The sequence below is a fragment of the Neolamprologus brichardi genome, chromosome 19 (assembly GCF_056152115.1).
Source record: "Neolamprologus brichardi isolate AB-2024 chromosome 19, ASM5615211v1, whole genome shotgun sequence".
Classification (NCBI taxonomy): domain Eukaryota; kingdom Metazoa; phylum Chordata; class Actinopteri; order Cichliformes; family Cichlidae; genus Neolamprologus; species Neolamprologus brichardi.
In genome coordinates this window covers 10,408,443-10,422,565 of record NC_142122.1, presented here as the reverse complement: position 1 = coordinate 10,422,565, position 14,123 = coordinate 10,408,443, and the positions used below count along the sequence as shown (strand labels likewise).

General features: G+C 39.6%; 2 protein-coding genes across 4 annotated transcripts; both read right to left on the bottom strand.

The window, feature by feature from the left end:
• Positions 1–434: 434 nt before the first annotated feature.
• LOC102776405 (uncharacterized) lies at positions 435–2,280 on the bottom strand. The gene is made up of 2 exons (XM_006798838.3): positions 2,038–2,280; positions 435–1,143 (listed from the first exon to the last, which is right to left on the bottom strand). The coding sequence occupies exons 1-2, from the start codon at positions 2,225–2,227 to the stop codon at positions 539–541; spliced, it is 795 nt and encodes a 264-aa protein (XP_006798901.3). The 5' UTR covers positions 2,228–2,280; the 3' UTR covers positions 435–538.
• Positions 2,281–7,227: 4,947 nt separating this feature from the next.
• On the bottom strand, positions 7,228–13,361 carry LOC102795578 (endophilin-B1-like). Of its 3 annotated transcripts, XM_087833244.1 has the most exons (11): positions 13,323–13,361; positions 12,711–13,025; positions 12,420–12,561; positions 11,283–11,411; positions 10,904–11,037; positions 10,663–10,755; positions 10,466–10,549; positions 10,336–10,359; positions 9,979–10,068; positions 9,738–9,838; positions 7,228–8,876 (listed from the first exon to the last, which is right to left on the bottom strand). In XM_087833244.1, exons 2-11 carry the CDS (start codon positions 12,765–12,767, stop codon positions 8,306–8,308), a joined length of 1,425 nt encoding a protein of 474 aa, XP_087689370.1. In that variant the 5' UTR covers positions 12,768–13,025; positions 13,323–13,361; the 3' UTR covers positions 7,228–8,305. The 3 variants fall into 3 exon arrangements, with proteins under 3 accessions (XP_087689370.1, XP_087689369.1, XP_087689371.1); XM_087833243.1 differs by having other exon boundaries at positions 12,711–13,355; XM_087833245.1 differs by lacking the exon at positions 11,283–11,411 and having other exon boundaries at positions 12,711–13,355.
• Positions 13,362–14,123: the final 762 nt, after the last annotated feature.

The following is a 14,123-nucleotide window of genomic DNA, read 5'->3' as shown; positions in this document are numbered from 1 at the left end:
TAAACACTCCGAGCATCGTAAGTTGTGGCCTCTTTCTATTCAGACACTTTTAAAGCAGTTAATGAGTGGGAGAGACCTGCTATGTATTAAATAAAAATCCCAATCCAAACCACTGACACACCTTCTTGTGGGTTTGGGGATTTGCAGACCACACCACAAGTACACAAACACCAACGCAAGTGGTGCAAACTTTGGCACTTGGAGATAAAGCACATGTAGTAACCTAGACTAATGGAAGAGTGGGCATGGACATGAACATAAATACACAGTTTAAAATTAAGTGACACTGTGTGGGAGGAGGGAGGAAACCTTTCCACGAGGCTGACTCAGTTGTTTAGTTAATTTTTATTCATTATAGCAAACCCATGACATTTATGGTACATTGAAACTCATTGTCACCAGACAAAAACGATCTCATGTGTAATAGAGGCTTTATAAAAGGCAGAGCGGTAGAAATACAAACAACATGTGCAAAATCATCATCTGCAATAGGAGTTTTCCAGTCAAGCTTTTACTATTTATTTTTCCTTTGGGCAATTCATGTGTCTCCTCTGCCCTTTCCCAGCGTGCCTACCTGCTCTATCACTTTGTTCAGCTGCTTATGAATCCTCTGAAGCTCTGTTGCTATGGCAGCCAGAGCACTTTCTACGGTAACTGTGTTCACCAGCGAGGTCACTTCCTGCTCCTTCAGGCCAGATGGGAAGAGCTTCATTCCCAAACCGTCAGGTGTTGGTGTTGGCTGGTCTCTCATGCTGCTGTCAGCAGATGCAGATGAAATGATTTCTTCTAGCCTCTTCAGCCAAGCATTGTCCTGGTGCCTACTATGTAGGAGCATCCGCAAGGTTGCATTTAATCTTCTTTCCCTCTCTTCCTCCTCATCCCTGAGATCCACCAAACTCTTTTGCAACCTAAGACTTGCCTGGTCTGCATGTACCCTGCAAGCTGCCTCCAAGCTGGGTGCACACTGCTGACACATCCCCTTCGTCAGCTTCTCCAGTTGGGTCTTAAGAGACGCCGTTCCCCCGCAGCACTGCTCCACAGATTCCAGCAGCATGTTTTGTCTCATGTGGGAGTCCTCTAGAGCGATAAAAAGTTTATCCCAGCGGGAGAAATCTGTTTGGCATGCTGCGGTTGGAGACTCACCTGCACACAACCACATTATTCATTCCAAAAGGCAATTTAAGCATTACATAGAATTAAAACATGCCATATATAACCCCAAAAAGGAGATTTACTTTATTGTCATAATTTGACTGGACTTTATCAGTGAAACGAGTACACGGAAAGAAGGCAAGAAGGTGTTAAAACTGAGCTTCTGCTAAACATACAGCAGTAATTTGAGTTGGATGTATTTCATAGATATGATGCCAGTTTTAGTTTGGACACACTGTGAAGTATGAAAATGGCTTTGGGAAGTTATTCAACACAGATGTAAAGGTCATAAAGAACACATAAAATACACGTGCTACAATCCCAAAATGACATCAGGGGACCTCATTAATTTAGGGGTACAGCAACGAAGTCTTTGAGAAAACCGATGCAAAAGGGACCTGACAAACATCAGAGGGGGCTTAAACTGTGAAATGTCCACCTTCTGTAGGTATTTGAGGCTACCAGTTTGCATTCTTTACGTGGACTCAAATCACAGAGGTTATTGCCTGTGCTCTGTGTTCACGGTATGAGGTATGTGTTCCAGTTATTGGTAAGTCTGTTTCACCAGAAAGTCTGATGCTCACCTGATAAAACTGTGAAAGCCAAAGATGGTATCATCTAAGTAAAAATGTACTTTACAACATCAAATATTTAAATATGGTGCATTATAGTAAACTGGACCAAGAAATACTCTAGACCAACTGCTGACCTTTAGACACATCTAAATCAGTGTGTTATTAAAAATTTAATTACACAGTAAAAATTTTAATTAGCTCAGTTTAGTAAAGCGTAGTAAAACTGAAGAGAAATTCATCACAATATCAATCTGTTCAAACAAGCAGGGAGCAGAAAAGAGGAAAAAAAAGAGAAAGAAATAAAACTCACCCTCCTGCTGGTCCAGGGGGATCTCATTGTCATAGCTGTCTTCATAGATTCTTTCATACTCTATGTCATTTATACACAGCAATGGACCCGTACACAGCACCAGGCAGATCCAAAACACATGCATGATGGAGTTCTTATGCATGTTTTTTCTTAAGATTTGTTGGGTTGCAGCGCATATATCTGAAAACATCAGAATCGTCTATCAGCAAGTTTTCCTGCACACTCCAGCTGCTCTGTCTTTTCTTATTCACCTACTTCACTATATGTAGAGCACCTCTGAGTTAGCCAACTATTGGAGCTGCTGGGTTATAAACCCTGAGAGAAGGAAGAAGGGGGGACCAAGCTGGGGAGGGGAGGGGCGGAGCTGGTTCTGTTGAATGAGTGAGTAATGCTCCAGCGGAGGTAATATGTCATAATTCACAGGGGCTGACAAAAAGCATGCACGATGGAGCTGGACAGGCTATGTACGTTTGTTAAAGTTAAGCCATCTCTAGACTCTGAGTCAGTCTGCTGGCGTAATGACACGTTTACACTGTTGCAGTAGCTTTGACATTTAACATAACTCCAATTACGCCATTTGGCAGAAGTTGTGTCATTTTAAAATTTGTCTCCCAACTCAGTTTATTATTTATTATATTATTATTATATCATATTATTTGTTTAATCAAAGTCTGATATGGAAGATATCTTTACTGATATCTTCCATATTTTTTTTCTATATAACAGACCAGTAGTATAATAAAATATCTAAGTGTATAAATGTCCAGGTTCAGTGTAATTTTTGCCAGATAAATGCATAGCCTTCAAATTCTTATTCATTAACAACGACATTACATCATCACGGCCATATTTAAATTGATTTGAAGAGATATTTGTATGCTCTTCTAATTCAATTCACTTTTTATATGTGTAGCACCATGACTTTCGCTCAAGACCTTCAGTGGTCCTCATTGAGCAAACTCCCAGCGACAACAGTGAAGCAGAAATCAGAGTGGTGAATTATCTGCCTCAGCAGAAGATATATAGCAGAAGATATATTCTATATCTCCCAGAGTTAGGCAGCTGTCATATTGTTATATTTACAACAAAAATATAACAAGTTAAGCAGAAGCAGAAGGCCATATGTGTATATATGACATAATAACTACCTAATAAGGAAAAACTCATCTGAAGTCAAAATAAATACAATAAAATCAAATAAATTGAAATAAAAATATTACATGCATAATATTTTTAAATATTTCTAAACTAGCAAAACAAAATTTAAATGGCTTAAATGTAGTAAACACAGCATGGTAAATATCAGGTACAGTACAATCAGAGAGAAAGCATAGAGATGAAAGTGTGCAGTAGTGAGACATAAATGCAAAGCAGAGCAGAGGGAAGGTGCTCAGTGCAGGTATCCAGATGCCTGAACCTCTATAGCAGCACGACTAAGGGGGAATTCAGGGTCAACTAAGATAAGCCTAAAGTTTTAATCTTAAATTACCTCGAATAGCTATCTTCTGAACACAGATTGAAAACCGATTTCACTGAAGAGGATTCTGCCTCCCTTATTGCCCTTGGTGCTTTAACAGGTTCATAGAACAGGGTAATGTACTATGATGTCTCTGAAATACAGAGTTTTGTCAATAAGAATTTTGTATGTAAGGCCACAAATTGCAAATTCTATTTTGATTTTCAGGCAGCTGGTGAAGAGACACTACTATTGGACAAACATGATCTCTTTGCGATCGGTCAGTATTCCAACATTGCAGCATTTTGGAGCTCATCAGGGACCTATAAGGACATCCTATTAACAATGAATACATAAATATATGTATTAAATTTTAATACAGGGACCTTATGCAAGTGGAAGAAGGCATTCCTAGAAACTTGCTTCTCTGTGTGTTTTAGTAAAACGTACCTTTTTTATGGATAGACTGAGTCCCCATGTACAGTTTGCACAACCATCAGACCTCTAAACGTGGAAAAGTTGCAACACTGAATGGTCTGGATTTCATTATATGCTTGTGAAATAGCATTATTGCATTCTTAGTAAAACCAGCTGCATGTTCAGGTCTCTGATCAACAGGTGTTGTGGCTAAACAGCAGAAGTAGGACAGGTCAAGGTCAAAGGAAAAACCCTGACTCTTCTCCCTGCAGACCTCCAGAGTGACCGCTTTACTGCACATGTCAGCACGTCTGCCGGTCTCTATTCCTGATAGTCTCTGTCTGGGCGGCTATAATTGTAGCAGTGGGAACAACAACTGTGAAGCTGGCAGATTTATTTCAGGAAAACAGAGAACCTGCAGGAAAAGATGGATTGAAGATTTAGAAAAAGATGAAAGATTTTGAGTTGTGGGCGAGGAAACGTACAGAAGGTCAGGTTTGTCTTTCGTCATTATTGCGTATGCAATTCCTTGGCCCATTTCTTTAAAACAGAACTGAATAAGCTCCCTGCAGAGTTACATGTTAGAACTAACAACTGAGCTTTATGAAACCGATAGTGTCGCTATTTTCATCTTCCTTCTTCAGTCCCGATTTCCACTTCTTTTTTTCCTCTTTATAGGTCATCTTTCCATGTAAGCCATCACATGAGTCATCAGAAAGGAGTTACATTTATCAGCAACTGCCAGATGCTGTTTACCACCCCAACATGCGTACCGCACTGACAGTTTAGCTGTCATGTAAAACACTCCCAGCTGGCAACGGGGGAGGGGGTGATGAGAGATGAAGGGAAGACAAAAAATACAGAGATGTGGGAAAAGATGGAAAGGAAGGGAGAGTGAGAGAAAGATGGTGATGAGTTAGATTTCAAAAGCATTTTTTCCCCATTTTTTTGCTTTTCTCACTCTAATTTTCCGAGCTGGGAAATTAGAAGAAAACAGATCCTGTGATTTGGCTCATTCTGACGAAACAGGGTTGTTAGGGAAAATGGGACAATGGGTGTTGTCAGCTAAGCTTGCATTAACCAGGCAATTTAAAACAGCAACAGGACTTCACTGTTGCGCAAACCACATGGTAACAGTGCAAAATCACACAGACCATTTTATGAGAACTGAGTGTTATTATTGGGTGTATACGCTTTTTGTTACCAATATGTGGGACAGGGAGGGAAGAAAAACATGCAAATATGGCGCTATTATTAAAATAGAGCATGCCGTAAAACAGTAGAGTCCTTGAAATCATATATCAGACTTATAATAGTGTCTAATCATTTAACATGATTGCATTAGTCATCATTGCATGATTTAATAAAACACCGCACAGGATACAGTGATGCTAAAAATAAACTAGACCCAAGGATTTACATATCAGGACATAATAAAAAAATATCTGGTCCTTAGCGGGTTTTAAAATGAGGTAAATACAATCTTGCGTGAACAAAAATATGCGACATATTACACCATGTTAATATTTACTAAGCTAATCCACTTGTGAATAATCTTTGTTACTATGGAATGATGGACTTCAAATAACTCTTCCAGAATAATGGGCAAAACATGTCTAAGATCACTGCTCATGTCTTTCCTTGGGGCACCGTGTTGACACAGACCTTAATGTTTCAGACATGCAAGCTGCCAAAACGTCTGCTTTTCTAGAGCAGCTAATGATCGATAATCAAGTGCATTTTATTAACAGCACCTGGCTGCTGTTTACGGTCTTAATTGCTGTGTAAGCTGTAAGGCTGTACTTAGTTTCTCCACACACTGCTTCTGCATTTTGGCTTATTTTTTTTTTAAGATAAACAATGGCTGAACAATGTGTCATGTTTTGTAGTTCACATAAAGATGTAGTTATCTAAATGTAAAACAAGGTAGATGGGGTTTCATTAGAATTTCTTTAGAAGTTTTTTTTTAAATGTATAGGTTATCTAACAATCTTCTTTATAGCTAAGATAGATAGATAAAAGTATCAAAGTAATTAGAGCACCTTACTGTACTTGGGTGAGTGGTTCCAGGTTATGAGCTCAGTCCACTTAGATTTTCTTACTGCACAGATGACATGATGCTTTGAATATCAGTACATCTTCTAATAAACATCAGTCCACCTTCATTATTTTTCTCTGCTTGGTCTCTCAATCAAACTCGTGGTGAATGTAGATAAGGAGGGCTCTTACAGACACTGGGGACATTTGTATTTTTAAGGGAAGACAAATCATGTGATAGAAATAACAAGATAATAAATGTATTATGCAGATTGTTTTCTTTTTATTATTATTTTATTAAGCTTGGGTAGGAAAATCTGGCCTTTCTTACCTTTATCTTTAGTGAATTTCAATGATATTTTTGAATAACAATGCATTAGCATGAGGCCTTTACAGACTAAACTATGGAGGTTTGCACCCATCTGTAACATGTGCCCCTCAGGTAGTGCATCAGAAGAAACCAAATTAGGTAAAAAAAATAAATAAATCAAAATTTTCTTTATCCGTTTTCCCAACTCACTCATCATGAAAAAAGCGTCCCTTTCCTTCCTGTATCAAACAAAAGATTCATACCAAGACTTATGAGAGATCTGCTCAAGGACAAAGTGCGAAAAATATGCTGGAATTGTGACTGGGACTTGTTTTGTCGGTGCAGAGGAAGAACGCTCATGAACATTTAGGGACAGATTTATTTTTCCTTGCTGAGTTGTAGGGAAAAAAATAGCAATGACTGAATCTGCATTGAGCGATGGCTGCACCTCAGCCCCTGTAAAGACACAGAACTGATACAGAGAGGTAAGATATAACTGTTTATAGTGTTAATGAACCGCAGGCTCTGCTTTGATCAGTATCACACCAACTGCTCTTAATCGATTTAATCTATTTGGACAGCTCTAGACAGGAAAAAGGTAAAGTGGGAGTGAAAAACAGACATGCATATGCACACTTTTGTCAGCAATTCTGGGTAACTATTACAGCTTGTGTGCATGTGTTGAAAGGCTGTGATTCATGTAAAACAAAAGGAGATCTCACTCTTGTGTAAAAAAAAGAAAAGTGAAGCAAATCCAGCTTAACTGCAAGCTTGGCAGTGAGTCAGATGTGAAACAAACAGAATTTTTTGGAGGCTTGATTAAGATCTCAGTCTGAAAATAATTGTCACTGCGTGTAAATCTAAGACAGATGGCTGGTATGATGGGAAAGTGAGCTATATGAACTGTGGTTTTAACAAGGAAATTACAGAAACACCTTGACTGGAGAACAAAGATAGACACCACACTTGATTTAGACCGGCATGACATCACTGTTTGCATATTTATTTCCACATCTTCACATGAATCGAGCGCAAACTCAGACCCGCACTGACGTCAGCTCAACGACTCGTGGCTGAATCATGACTGCGTGCGTGTAGTTTGAAACTGGCAGCAGCTCTGATATGAACACTCAGACTACACAAACCCACACACATCTTTACATACTGGGACAAAAGCATTGAGCTTGTAGGCAATTATTTCAGTACAGGCAGTGCTACATTAATATTTGTTTCCATCCAGAGTCCCTCCAGAGTAGACCCACGTCAGGCAGGTCTGCCCTCATGAAGAAAATTAACAACATCTGGACGTGGAAATTTCCACCCATTTGACCAAATGGGGGCTTTAAGAAGGTAAAGGGTGAAAAATGAGTGTATGCGTGGGAAAACACCCAGTGCGCGTATGAAGAAGCACAAAGGTCCAGTCACCTCTGGGTTCCCCAATGCAAATGCGCACAGACAGAAGTGAAACTGTGTTTCGTATGGAAAATTACCTCATGTTTAACAAACAAGAGTCAGGAGGTGGCAGTCACATATATGCACATACACTTCTTTCTAAAGGTGTCACATGTTTGGGCCAAAGTATTACCACAAGTTCACACGGTCACTGAGACACAGTAAAATTCATGTATTCACACCAACACATACACTTGGCACAGAGCTTGATTAGTTCTCACTGACCAGATGTAAAAAAAAAATAAATAAAAAAAGATCAGTTTCACAGACACTAACTGAAAACAACTTTACACTGCAAAATGATAACAGTCTGTTAGCTTCGTCTTCCAGCCTGAAACCAGGAAATGTTACACACAGAACAGACTTTACATCTACCATCATCATGTTCACACAGCATGAATAATACATGGATAAAGCTCAAGTCTAAAATGATTGTGGCACTATATTACGCTTTTAAAAAATAAGCAACTTCAACAACTTCACATTATAATCCCTAAGGGATTAATTAAACTGGAACATGATATAATCACTGTGTATATTCCTAAAGTCAAAGCTGAAATACTCTGGGCTGATGCCATGTTCCCAACCTGCCGTCTCTACTGGCCCACATCCTGATGGCCTGACGAAGATTCCTGGACATCTCCTTCATTGATGCTACAGGTTGCACTGGGTTGTAAAGGCGGTGAGGCTGCTGTTGCTGCACCATTGCTTATTGAAGCTGTTGTATTGAATGTCAGTACCTGGGTAGAAGCAGGAGAAGCATCAGACATCCTGGCCATCCTGCCGGGTGTTTGGAGCTGATCCGTTTGGTTTGGTGTAGAGACACGATCAATCGCTTGAACAGTAGTTGACTGGCTGTAGATTGGTGAATGGTTGCTGGGTGTTTGTCTGGTGGTGGAGATGATGTTGTTGTTATTGTTGTTATTTGTCTGGTGAGTCAGCAGTGCACTGAAAGATGAATCTGCTGTGGTTTTCACAGTTTGGGGTGGTGAGTTTAAAGTCCACGAGTCCTGGTCAAAATCTGGAAGCTGGTGGACGAGCACAGGTAATGGAGTGACGTGATTTGCACTGATGGGTTCATTCGCCTCGTGGTTGCTTGTTGATGGCTGACTAACGGGATTACTAATTGCAGACTGCCAGTTATTGGAACAGAAGACAGCTGGAATGCTGCAGAGAAATAAAACCATAAATATAATCCACTCATGTTCAAATCATAAAGTATTCTTTGTAGTCCCGGTTTCTTTAGAAGATCAAATGTTCTGAATATTTTCTACTTTGTACTGAAGTTATTAATCTGCTTGTTAAAACTTCTAATTTATTCAGTTTCAATTAAAAAGTTATTTGCAAATAACCTGTTTTAGTCACACTGTAGTTATAAAATAACTGTTAAACACCAAAACTGAAAATACATGTTTTCTTAGACAGCCATGATTTGGAGATTCAATGTGCTGTATGAAAAATTACAAACCTAAACAGTTCAAGGTATAAATATAATAAAAACAGAAATTTAATCTCACACCAGAAGGCTCATCCAATCTTTTTTCTAGGAAACACTGCAAAATGAAATCTTGAGACCTTTTATGCAACCTTTCTGCTTTCCTTCACGCCCTACGTGGCCAGGCTCCTGTGTATACAGCTCAGCTACCAAGAGCTTATAACCTTAGTTGGCCTCTCTAATCATCTTATCAATGTATCTTAACTGCTCCTTGCTCTTATTTTAAATCCAGAGCGGACCACACTTCTGATGTTGGAGAGCCTAAATTTTGGAACAGTCTTCCTCGCCCTGTCAGGTCAGGCAAAAGAGTCATTTGTTTTAAAAAACTGCTTTTTCTTAAGCTTTCTCCCATTATTTTTGGCCAGTCGGGCATAAGACTGTATGCCTGACTGTGTGTCTGTATGCTGGAACATGTACATGTATGGTTTAATTCGAACTGTGAAGTACTTTGGAACTGTGTGTTAAAAAGCGCTATACAAATGAAGCTATTCTTCTTCTTCCTCTTCTGAAGATGGAAATGAGACTACACAGACCTGGCCAGCTGTTTTTGCAGCTCCTGAGCATGTTGGTTGCATTGAGCAAAGTAGCTAGCCTGAGCATCCACAAAGTCAGTGAGGCTCCGCATATGGTTGGTCTGTAGAGGTAGATGGCAGGAAAACATATCCAACAAGGTAAAGAGCCACAAGCATTAAATATAAAAAGCAACAGTTCCTTTAAGAAACAGATAGTAAAAAAATAAATAAACACAAATTTGAACTCGTTAAGTGTACGTACATGTGTGTTGCTGAGTCCTTCCACAACAGCTCTTGTGATTTCTGACTGTCGATTGTAAAGACTCTGACAAATCCTCAGCTCCATCTCTGCCTACACATACAAACCCACACACACACACAAACACACACACCCCCACACACATCTGTATGGTTTTTCTCTTATTTTTCTAAAAATGGCTGAAATAATACAACATTTAAAATGAGCTCAAGTCTAAACAAACAGAAAACTACAGAAAGGAAATATTGTCTGTGCTAACAGCAGCTCCATATTCATATCAATTACTGCTGAGAGCCTCACTGATATACTGTATGAAGACCATTTCAGATCCTGTGTTCTTTAAACTGATAAGGAACTCACCTGCGAGATTTCCTGAGCCCAGATCTGTTTGCATGAAAGAGACATAAGAAGACAAATGCCTTATTTGAAGGTCGAACACCAATTTCATCTGCGTCTGTTAATATGCACGTTCCTACACAGAACTGCTGACCTTTAGCCATTTAACACGCAGGAAGCTGAACATGTAGGACACATGAGACAAGTAGTCATCTTCCAGTGGGTTGGCATTCAGGTTCTGACAAAAAGACAGAAGATACAAGAACTGTAATGTCAAATGTCAACATGTTTAGCTTTTAGTCAGAGTATGACTAACTGAAAAGTATGTAATAATGTAAAGGTGTAACTCACTCTGGCCTCTTGCTCAGCCTCGTGGGCTTTTCTCAGCCTGGCCTTAGTGATATCCAAGTCCAAACGTTTATTCACCAACATCTTGCGTTCATTCTAGGAACAAGCAATCTTGTTTACTTTACAAATAACCTATAAACTAAATATTATTTCGGGTGACAGCGTAAAATAACCTAATCACTGCTGTGATAATCACAATAAAGGTGCGAGTTTGTGTGCATGTGATACAGAGGCATGCGTTTACCTGTATGGCTTTGTATTCCCCCTCAGTGAAACTCCGCAGGGGAGTGAGAAAGTGAATGTTAGTGCTTTGGACAAACTTCCTCTCTGCCTCGCCGAGCTGCTTCTGAGCCTCTCCACACCTTATCAATGCAGTACCTGAGCAGAGAAAGATAAAAATACAACACAGTGACAACTTTTCAACATATACTCATAACACAAAAAAGACAAGAATAAGCAAAGAAATGAACATGTGAAAATAGTTGAGATCCTTCTCGCAGATCAATAAAATGCACGTACTCATTAGCCACTTTATTAGGTATTCTTGCTCAACTGCTTGGTAACCAACCCTGTACTGGCAAACTGCATGTACCTAATAAAATGGCTGGTGAGTGTGTACTCACCATAAGGTGTGTTTGATCCAATCTCCAGCCCGGCCTGAGTCATCTGATCTCCCAGTAACTCAACGGCACGAGGCCGGGGTGGGACGCTCCACTCAAGATGCTGATACAGCCGGTCCTCTAACCGCACTCCTGTGTATCATAGGTCAAAGGTCATATCAAAATTCAGTGGCTACATTTTCTATACACCATGTGACAATTTTTATCATGTACATTTGTTAAAGGATGCACCTGTGACAATACAATTAATTAAAAATGGTAATAAACAATACACACACAACACCTCTCAAAACATAGTTCATCCCTGTGCTAGATTTAAACTGTAATGCATTAGTTTCATACTTTCTTCCACAAGGAGAAGGTCCTAAAATATTGTTTCATATAATAAATATCATTGTGAAAATGATTTTATAAGAAGACTATAAACCCTTGGAAGATAAATTCAGCGAGACATGACCTGAAAATGTATCCTGGATGCATCTGGCAGCTGAATGTACCTTTTATTTGATAGATTGCAGACCACATCCACTCATAACTCCATTAAAAAACGTAATTGGATTCAAACAGGCTAAAGAATAAGCATCTCTATTCATCCGAACAGGCCAATTGCTACCAAAGTAAACAAGAGACATCAAGGAAGATATATGCATGTACTGTGGGAGGGCAAAGAGAGCTGAAACGATTGGTCCCAGAGGTAAAGACTCTCAGCTAACTCAGGACTACAATGGTAAATTGATGGGATTTGATGACTCTGCTTTTATCAGTATGTTGGCAGCTGGAAATTTCTTGGTATCATCCCAGATGCGTTTTCTTCATAAATATTTACAGTTCATCTAAATGCTTCTCATCTTCATTGTAAATGTCTTTAAAAATACTCCATAGAATACCTTCCTTGGAAGAGGGAAACCACCTCCATTACTCTTAATGAGATGATGTTTTACTTTAAAAGAGTAAATGCTCAGATCTTTTTTCTCACCTTTTATATATTTGGATACAGTGAACAGGTTCGAGTTCAGGATCATAAAAACAGGGCTAATTGTGGCAAAAACAGGACCAACTGTTAGTGAAGTGGGTATGTATACATCTGTAACTGCTCAATGAATCAGGGCAGCTTCATTAAATCAATTCATGTTCTCCTACCGAGGCTTGGCTGCAGTAAAGCCTCAGTCTGGGAGATTATCTGGTCCGTCCACGTCTTGGTGGCGTCCGCCCGTGATAAAAGTTCCTCCAGTCCGGGGTCCAACTCAGTCCTCTCGGCCTGTCCGAGACTCTCTCCAGTGTACTGGAGCGAATTTCAGGGTAACATTGATTAACAAACTGCTTAACTGCGCACTTTTCTTTTAGTAAGGGCAGTCGCTGATTTAGGGTTGAGATTAAAGCCCAGGAAAAACACATAATAGTTTCCTTTATTATTATTATTATTATTATTACCTGAACAGCGCGGTTGATGAACTGACCAGCATCCACGGCCAACCGAGTCAAATCCATGACAGCGTCCCCAAGGTCGCGTCGTCTCCGGTGGACCAACTGACAATCACCTCAGGACCGGGGTAACCACGCTATGAAAAGACAGCTAACCAACAACAAGAGGATGACCTCGCCATAGCCTCCCGGCTAACCGCCCAACTTTCTGCTGGCAAGATTACGGTCCGTTAACACCGAGCAGCCGAGCCCAAGAGGACGAAGCAAGTGCAGGCACCTGCGTATGTTGACCGTTTATCCTCCTCCGCATCCTGGGCGCGTCTTCTGTCGAGTTAGGTGTCTTTAACATGTGTTTCAGAACCGTGGAAAATAACAGCATCGCATCGGCTATCCAAAACGGACTACTGACAACAGCAACAGACTACCAGTGATATTAAATATTAGCTAGCGTTTTTGCTTTTTTTTCAAAGCTTCACTACAACGATAAATTTTAAATTTCGGATTATTTTGAATACCGACAGGTTTAAATAATATTAAGCTTTTACATAAATTAAACTGGACATTTATAGGTGTCGAAAATGCAATAAAATTATTAGTATATTAAAAAAAGAAAAGATTTACCTGATACGAGAGCGCCTTTATCCACACTTCCGGTTCAGATCATTCAAAATAAAAGCATATTCTTATGTATTTATCTTGCTTTCCCACTATAAATATGTAAATAAATAAATACAACCAAGCTCATCCTGATCTAAAAATAGATTAAAGGTTTCTATCCCAAAGCCAGCTGAAACAACAGCCAAGCATTAACAAAAAGAAGAAAAGTCATAATTACAAATACAGTGATTTTCTGACTGCCTGAACTCATTACTAGATAAGATAAATATTGCTAGCTTAAAGGGAAACTACTGCTATACTCACGCCTTCACCCAGCCTTTTAAGCAGACATTTCTAAGTGGTGATCTCTTTTTATGTAAAAAGTTGAACCAGTTGGCTGTAATCAGAAGTGAAGAAGCAGCGGGAGACGGGATTAAAACAATCAGCTGACAAGCCTGTCTAGCTCTGTGAGTTTAAGGAGGGTTAAGAGATTAGAAGACACACTACGGCACGTTTACCAACTAAATAGCTTTATTACAAGGGGATGTACAACAGTGCTGCGTTTTTCAATGTTTTTCTAGATAACTCGAAACAGAAAAAGGCTCCATTCAAAAGGGCTTGGATTGCATTATAATCTTCTGAATTGAGTGCCTTTTCTTTCTACAAGTAAGGACCCCATCCTAAATACACCTGACACAGTAGTTTATCATCCATGGCTTCTTGTATGAGGTAATGGACATGCCCCTCAATTGACAGAGGAAGACCCAGCACCTTATACCTGCAGGTTCTGCTCGATGTCAAACACATGGGTTTTAGCCTGACAGA

Bases quoted from the DNA above. Each gene is read 5' to 3' on its own strand.
- LOC102776405 (XM_006798838.3), bottom strand. From the start codon at position 2,227: ATGTTTTCAGATATATGCGCTGCAACCCAACAAATCTTAAGAAAAAAC. The intron at 1,144-2,037 runs GTGAGTTTTATT...GGTTGTGTGCAG, and splicing joins CCCCCTGGACCAGCAGGAGG to GTGAGTCTCCAACCGCAGCA.
- LOC102795578 (XM_087833244.1), bottom strand. From the start codon at position 12,767: ATGGATTTGACTCGGTTGGCCGTGGATGCTGGTCAGTTCATCAACCGC. The intron at 11,412-12,419 runs GTAGGAGAACAT...TATGATACACAG, and splicing joins TTTACTGCAGCCAAGCCTCG to GAGTGCGGTTAGAGGACCGG. The intron at 10,360-10,465 runs GTCAGCAGTTCT...TCATGCAAACAG, and splicing joins TGCGTGTTAAATGGCTAAAG to ATCTGGGCTCAGGAAATCTC.